An 8,507-nucleotide genomic window follows, 5' to 3' on the forward strand; every position below is an offset into this window, starting at 1 on the left:
ATTATGGCTTGGCACATTTGAAACAATTTCCTGATTTGGTTCTTCTACAACTCAAAATCACATTGATCCTATATTTTACATCTGCTGTTCATGTATTGTGTACATTGTGAAACTAACTCATTAATCCTCTTTACTGCCCATAGAAGCCCTCTGGCTCAGATGGAGGAAGAACGGAGAGAGCATGTTGCAAAGATGAAGAAGATGGAGATGGAAATGGAACAAGTCTTTGAAATGAAAGTCAAGGAGAAGATTCAGAAGCTGAAAGATTCGGAGGCAGAGGTATTTACCACTCATGAATGTAAACTCCTTTACAATTTGCAAGAAAGATTGTATTTCTGATGTCTGCATCCACAGATTTCAAAATACGTGTTGCTTATATTAATTTGCCTACGTGCGATCATTTCTCAAAGTACAGTAATTGTCGAGCTCTGAAGTTTTCTGGGGTGGTTAATTAAGAGTCTGTCACTCCAGATCTATCTCTCTGCTGGGGTGTTCCACTCAAGCTACTGGAGTTGTCGGCACATATTTTCAAAATATATAATTCTCAGGGTTTGCATGCTGCTGATGGGGCAGCCATTTATTTTCCACCCTGTGGGTGTGGGTCTGGAGTCACGTCCAGACCAGTTAAGGATGGCAGATTGTCTTCCCTCAAGGACATCAGCGAACCAGTTGGCTTTTTACAACAATCTGTGATAGTTTCATGGCCATCATTTCTGAGGTTAGCTTCACATTCCAGATTTATTAATTGAATTTAAATTTCATCAACCGTGGTGAAATTTGGACTCCTGTCCCCTGGGCATTAGCCTGGGCCTCTAGTTGACTAGTCCAGTGACATGACCACTACACCAATATGTCCCCCCAAAATACGTCAGCATTAATTACAACATTCTGACAGCTCATGGTCACACTCAGCTTTATAGAAAGATATTTTGATGAATTTGCCAGTGGAAGGATTTGAGCTCATGTTCTCAAAATTATTAGTCCAATAAGATCACCACTGTATTCTGTAACTGTATATTCTTGCCTAATGCGGAGTTCACATTCCCTCCCTGTGGGAAACCATTTCACCCACGTTTGTGTAACCTGTTTTTATAATTGAACTCTTTAAGCCGCGGTGTCATTCAGCTGAGTCTGTGCTCGATCTGTCTGCGTACCTCTTCAGAGGGTGGACCTGCTTTGAAACTTTATTTGCTGAACGTGCAAGCTTGTCCCCAGAGACTGAGTGGTTCCTTGATTGCTCCTCTTTTGGTTGTGGGCAGGGAGGGGCGTGGAAATTTGAGAAATCAAGATTGTGACATAAAGCTGATGATTCGTGTGGACATTGGCTCAAATTCCCCAGTACTGTTTTCAAATAAAATATTACATACATTACCATTGGAATGCCAAATGGAATAAAACCTTTGGCTGTTCAAAATTGGTACAATTTTGCCTTCTGTAATTCAGGTATATATTAATAGCTAAACAGCTTGTAAACTGTGAGCGTGAGTTGCACATTTCACTGGGATAATTTAAATTTTTGAAGAAATAAAACAGTAAATGGACTATGCTTAGGTGGTTGATAACTAACTTTGGAAAATGTATACATGGAGTTCCCTCAGCGTTACTTGATTTGAATTGACTTTTTAAAATAAAAACAATTAATTACCACTCGATCCTCAATATTGAATTGAAATTTTGAGATACTGTATTGATTCCTTCCCTAGAATTTTATTTGCTAGCATTATTTGCTCGGCCATTTAAGAGGGCATTTAAGAGCCAACCACATTGTTGTGCGTCTGGAGTCACATGTAGGACAGACCGGGTAAGGTCGGCAGATTTCCTTCCCTAAAGGACATTAGTGAACCAGATGGACCTTTACCGCAATTGGTGACAGCTTCATGGTCACCATTCCTGAGACCAGCTTTACATTCCTGATTTATTAATTGAATTGAAATTCCACCAGCTGCGGTGGTGGGATTTGAACCCTTGTCCCCAGAGGTGTAACCTGGGCCTCTGGATTACTAGTCCAGTGACCATTATACACTACCGTCGCTTTTATTCTCCTCCCCACCCCCCGAAGCAGGATGTACCTTTGTGTTCATTGTAGCACCACAGTACCCCATAACTAAATGAAAAAATAATTTAGAATGTAGAAAAAAATTAGCTTCCATCAAAACAATACATGAACATGGGAACAGGATGCGACCATTTAGTTCCTTGAGCCTGTTCCACCATTTGGTGGAGTCCAGGCTAATCAGCACCTTCGTTCCCTTTAATCAACTTTGCCCCATATTCCTTGCAAAAAATCATCAATCTCAGTATTGAAAATGTTTGTTGATCACTCCCTCCCCCTGACCCCCATCATGCGCATGTGGTATTTGGGGTGTGGAGAATTGTAAATTACAATGCCCTTTATGTGGAGAAAGTGCTCCCTGTTTTCACTTCGACATGGTCCAGCTGTCATTTTAATGTTATGCTTTCTTGTTTTAGACTTCCCACCAAAGGAAATAGTTTCTCTCTCTATTCATTGAATCCCTTTATCGTTTTAAAGACATTGATTAAAATATCCTTCAACCTTCTAAGCTCAGGAATGCGAGCTACGTTTCGATAATATTCATAATTTAGCTCCTCCTGGTGAATCTATACTCCACTTCTCCCTCCCAAGGTTGATGTACGCTTCTTGACAAACCGAGCATAGTGCTCCAGGTGAAAGGAGACCTCATCATGCACACACAATCCTGACTTGGAACTATATCGCTGTTCCTTCAATGTCACTGCGTCAAAATCCTGTAACTCCCTTTAAACAGCACTCTGGATGTACCTACACCAGATGGACTGCAGAAATTCATAAAGGCAGCTCACCACCACCACCTTCTCCAAAGGCAATTTCGGATTGACTGGCCTTGTCAATGATGCTCATGTCCCATGAATGATTTACGTAACTGTTGGGATTTCGTCCCCACAACCCAACGATGTGCAGGGTCGGTGGGCCCGCCATGCTAAATTGCCCCTTCATTGGAAAAAATGAATTGGACACTCTAAATTTATATTTTTTTAAAAAGGTTAGGTGAGGTTACGGAGTAACTGGGATTGGGCTTGGGTAGGGTGCTCTTTTGGAGGGTCGGTGGAGACCCGATGGACCGAATGGCCTCCTTCTGCACTGTATAGATTCTATGAATTGAGAGAGACAGCAGCTTTTATGCTGTGGCATTTATTTTAAATGTTTGCAGCCATATCAGTGCAGCTTAGGGATTCTCCGTTTTTAAAAAAAAAAAGCTTTGTTAATCATGTTCAAAAGAAAATGCTTTGAGTGGGTGGTGAAGTGACAGCTTATCCTCACTGCCTCCTTCATCTTGTCTCCTGCAGTGAAATATCGAAGATTCATTGCTGGAGTGTGAATTGAAGAGTTCTGTATTTTTGTATAACATGGGTGTAAGAGGCAGTATGGGTTTGAGGGGGTATGATTTAAGCCTGCTTTAATGTAATTACTTTGTATCTTGTAGCTCCAGCGACGCCATGAACAAATGAAGAAGAATTTGGAAGCACAGCACAAAGAACTTGAGGAAAAACGTCGCCAGTTTGAAGATGAGAAACAGAACTGGGAGGCTCAACAGCGTATTCTGGAACAGCAAAAACTAGATTCTACCAGGTACACCACTTCACACACTCACGCTCACACTATCACTTTTAGGTTTAAATAATTGACACTGGCTTTAGTTGTTGCACAACACGACCCCTTGATTATGCCGTAGTCACTGCAATTGGCTTTTTGTTAATGGGAGTTTCCAACTTGTTCATCCAATCACAGAGCCTTGAAAGAGATGCAAATGTCCAGTGGATTCATCGGGGTTTATATGACCGGCGGTAAAATTTACTGCTCAACAATGGGGCAAAAAGTGACCTTTTGCCAAAAAGTATAGTTTCCTGCATTGTGCTGGCAGCAGCTGGTAACGTCCGGCAGTACCATGGGTCATGTTGAGCCTTCAGCTTAGGCTTCTGCCTTTGACCATGAATGAAAGAGAAAAGATGATTTGCATTTATATCACCCTTTTAATGATCTAGGAATATCCAGCAGTCAATGAAGTGTGGTCAGTATGGTAATGTGGGAAAGTAGACACCGACAATTTGCACTCGAACAAACAGTATTGTGAGAAACCTGGCAATCTGTTTCTGTGATGTTGGTTAAAGGATAAATGTTGGCCCGGATACTGGGGAGAACTTCTACATTCTTCAGAATAGTGCCACGGGATATTTTGCATCTATCCTGTGGGAACAAATGAGGCCTTGCTTTACTGTCTTAATCATTGGACCGCACCTCCAACAGTGCAGCACTCCCTCAGCACTCTCCTGGACAGTCAGTCTGGGTTTTTGTGCTCCGGTCTCTACAGTGGGACATCAACCCACAGCCTACTGACGCCAAAGGGGCACCGATGCCCATTGCACCTGGCTACAAGTGGAGGCTGATGCCCACAATGCCCCTGGTTACTTCCACAAATTGCTGCTTAAGAAAGAGCCTGACCCCAAGACATTTGTCCACCATTGTGCCTGTAACCTACTCCAGCTGAGACCAGCTAACTGATCAGGGATCAAGTGTGGATATTAATGCATGTGGCTTTTAAAAAATATATATATATATATATATTTAGTTCAATTTTCCAGACAGTTGATGGTGATACAGAAATGTTCTTTTATTTCAAAGGACCTTGGAAAAAAACAAGAAGAAAGGGAAAATCTTTTAAAACATCTGAAGACCACCAAATTATGCCAATTTGCCAGCCCTGGACATTTTTTTTCTTTATTTTGAAAGGATTCAACTTTGCACCTATTATCTCTATAATGTTAATGTATTAGCATGTGAAATGGCCAACCTAATATTATGTTTGTACATTAATTTCTATTTTTAGTCTCTGGAATAGGAAGCTAGAAAAGTCTCGAGTTATCTGGGGTAATATATGTAGAGACACAACATCTGAATTTTTTAAAAAACCTGATGCCTCCCTTTTTATGCAGATAAATGTGTTACTGTCATGCAATCATGTTCTGGTGGTTGATTGTTTACAGAATATTAACTGTTCTTCCATAAATGTGGGAACTTTGAACGATGTTTATAAGAAACAGTGCTATAATTTGTTGCAGCTTCAATCTACTTCAGAAATCACACAAAACCTCATACAATGCAGCTATAACATAGTCTTGTCTTAACACATTTCGGTTCTGGGGGCAACACCAGTTTCTTTTCCACCTTTCAGTGTTTTCCTGTTCCCACAGCTAGGGCTAGGGCTTGTGTGGAATCTCAACCACTTCCATTATGTGTCGTCTTAGATTTTTGCTGTTTCCATTGAATAATTAACGTTCTCTAGCAAAACATTTACCTTTTTTTGTAACTGCTTCATTTATTGTAACAATTAATTTAGATATTTCATCATATATTGCCCAGCAAAATGCTGAAAAATTTGAAAAAAAGCATAGCTTTTGTATGTTAGGAAATAATGGGGTTCAACAACATGCTTTCTCTTGCATTTTATTGTAACTGACTAAAGTACTGCATTTACACGTAAGCGCTGGAGCCATAAATGCACCTTTCTCCAGCTAAGTGCAGTCAAGCTTGTATCTCCTTACTGAATGGAATTCCTGGTCTCCGAGGGTTGTGGGGAGGGTGGGTGGGAGGGAGGGGGAAAGAGTCACATTTAGCTGTATACATGTTACCCATCTCTGTATTTTTATTTGTATTGTACAGAGTCACATAATAAAACAATGTTGTGATGACGTAAATACTTTCTGCAGCAATGTGATTTTTCTTGGCGGTGACTGGCTTGCGGCCATGTTAACAGGAGTCTAATTTGAGTTTGCAATTGACCTGAAGATTATATTTCGGTACAGGGATGGAGATCAGTTCCAGTATGTCACTTAGGGCATTAGTGAGACTATAACTTGTGTAGTCCAACCTGCGATGTCATGCGTGTCACTGAAGTTTTCAGTGTGTGGTTGTTTTCAGTGTGTGCAGTGTGTAAGAAATGAAAAATAAAGATGGGCATTTGTACGTCTTTTATGACCCCAGCCCTTGACAGACACTCGGGTACTTTGAAGTGGAGCCATTTTGTAATGGAGAAAATGTGGCAGCCAATTTGCGTATAGCAAACTCCCATAGGGATCAATGTGATAGAAAACATAGAAAATACAGCACAGAACAGGCCCTTCGGCCCACAATGTTGTGTCGAACCTTTGTCCTAGATTAATCATAGATTATCATTGAATTTACAGTGCAGAAGGAGGCCATTCGGCCCTTTGAGTCTGCACCGGCTCTTGGAAAGAGCACCCTACCCAAACTCAACACCTCCACCCAACACCAAGGGCAATTTTGGACACTAAGGGCAATTCATCATGGCCAATCCATCTAACCTGCACATCTTTGGACTGATAATGATCAAATAACCGGTTTCGGGATAAATATTGGCCAAGGCACTGGGGGGAGCTCCCCTGCTCTTTGCAGTAGTACTGTAGGTCTGTGACATGTGCATGAATGGGACCTTGAATTAAGGTCTCATTAAAAGGCGGCACCTATGAAAGTCTGTAGCATCATTCAGCACCTCACTGGGGGTGTCAGCCTAGATTCTGAGTTTGTGTTCATAATGGGACTCAAGCTTGCAACTTCCTGCCTCTGGTGTTGCTCAATGGGGGGGGGGGGGAAAGACTTCATGTTACTTAGAATTGTATCGTACTCCACTGCTGCCTCACGGTACCGAGGGCCCGGGTTCGATCCTGGCCCCGGGTCACATTCCGTGTGAGGTTTGCACATTCTCCCCGTGTCTGCGTGGGTCTCACCCCCACAACCCAAAGATGTGCAGGGTAGGTGGAGTGGCCATGCTAAATTGCCCCTTAATTGGAAAAAATGAATTGGGTATTTTAAATTATAAAAAAAAAAAGAACGGTATCCTACTCCCTGTGAACTACTGACCCACTCAACCACCACCCTGCTTCCCATGCTGGCTGATATTTTAAATAGTTCCCCTTTTTTAGGTACTACCCCTTCTGTTTAAAAGTTGCGGTCATCAAGCACTTCCTCAAAACATCTACCTGTGACCCTCCCCTCCCCCCCCCCCCCCCCCCGGATCTTGCGAGCTGTCACCCTTTTCTGTTGAGTTCTTCAATCTGTTGTCTGCTAAATCCTTGTCATAATCCCTTTTCGCGGCACCATCTGCTGAGTTCTGGTAGGTAGTTTGTATGCCCCAAAGCTGCTGAGAAAAGGTAAGTAGGTGAGGTTGAAGGGATGGGCTGACGTGACGTGAGGTAAGTGGGCGAGGGAGTTGGGTGGTAGGGGGATGGGGGTAGAGTTGAATGGCACAGAGCAAGTCAGGATGGGGAGTTGATTATGTGGGGGGTTAGTCGGGGGGGGGGGGGGGAGTCATCGATTTTTGGTTGTCTGAGTGACTAATGGGGGGGGGGGGGGGGGTTCAGCGGTATAGTTTCGATTTTTGTGTTTTACATTCCCTCGGTAACCGTGCAGCTAAGTCAATCGGAAATATGCAAAGTCTCCACTCCTAATCCGATTTGGATGGGCAGGGTGCTGGGAAGTTGGGGAATTGCCCATTGGACGTTCAAACTTCCCAGACAATTCCCACAGTCCTAACATTGGGACTTCCAAGGGGTCTCGAGGCCGTCTTCTGGGTTATGTCTGATCTCCTTCACCCTCCCGAAACGGCAGCTCAACCCAAACTCTGCCTCTTTGTTCTTACCGATCTTTGGTTCCTCAATGTTTCCATTTAAGATGATCATTCTTGTCTTCATAGCCTCTTCTTCTTTCTCCGTCTTGTCTTTGTAATATCCTCCAGGCTGCTATTTCTCCGAAACTTTTGTTCTGATTTCAGCTTCACCCTTGACCAGTAATTCTCTCTCTAAACTCCGATATTCTCGTTTTGAGATGCTCCTTCCTTCCAACCCACCTCTTTGGCCAGCCTCTCCTAATATGTCCTCATTTGATTTGATTTTTATCCAATTACACATCAGGTGCCTTGGGATGTTTTTCTGTGCTAATGCACTCTGTTTAGAAACCCCCCAGAATTGAAGTGTGTTAGAGAAAGGGATTAAATGAATACCTCTTTGAGAGGCATGACTTGAGGATGATGGGCTGAAAGGCCTCCTTTGTGCTGTAAAATCCTATTGCTGCCCGTGTAGTTCCCTCCACAGTGATGTTTTCTCTCAGAACTTTGTCCGTTCTAATATTAAACGCAAAGTTTAATGTTCAGTATGATTCCAGTGTGACCCTTTCTGAGGGCTGCTGATGTTTGAAGAAATCCGAACACCCAACAATTAATTGACGGAACTCAAGATCTCACGTTTTCTTTTTTTTTTTAAATTAAACTTTGTTCATTTTTATATATATATATATATATATATAATATATATAAAATATATATTACAAAATCTTTCCGGGTTCATTCACTTTTCTTGGGACCAACTCAAAGGGTATATCACTGTTCCCTGGGGTTCATTCCGATGTCTCTTCAGTGGTCCAGCTATTTCCCAAGGTT

The 8,507-nt window shown here is 42.3% G+C and overlaps 1 protein-coding gene across 2 annotated transcripts in view; it reads left to right on the top strand.

The window, feature by feature from the left end:
• Positions 1 to 5,751, top strand: part of LOC140385063 (septin-7) — a 157,439-nt gene extending 151,688 nt beyond the window's left edge. For both annotated transcript variants that reach the window (XM_072466860.1, XM_072466861.1), the window contains 3 exons: positions 144 to 279; positions 3,483 to 3,628; positions 4,679 to 5,751. In XM_072466860.1, coding sequence (XP_072322961.1) covers positions 144 to 279; positions 3,483 to 3,628; positions 4,679 to 4,718 — 322 coding nt within the window. In that variant the 3' untranslated portion in view covers positions 4,719 to 5,751. The remainder of the gene's footprint in view (positions 1 to 143; positions 280 to 3,482; positions 3,629 to 4,678) is intronic.
• The last annotated feature ends 2,756 nt before the right edge of the window (positions 5,752 to 8,507 follow it).

This window comes from Scyliorhinus torazame, chromosome 11 (assembly GCF_047496885.1).
Source record: "Scyliorhinus torazame isolate Kashiwa2021f chromosome 11, sScyTor2.1, whole genome shotgun sequence".
In the NCBI taxonomy this organism is placed as follows: Eukaryota; Metazoa; Chordata; class Chondrichthyes; order Carcharhiniformes; family Scyliorhinidae; genus Scyliorhinus; species Scyliorhinus torazame.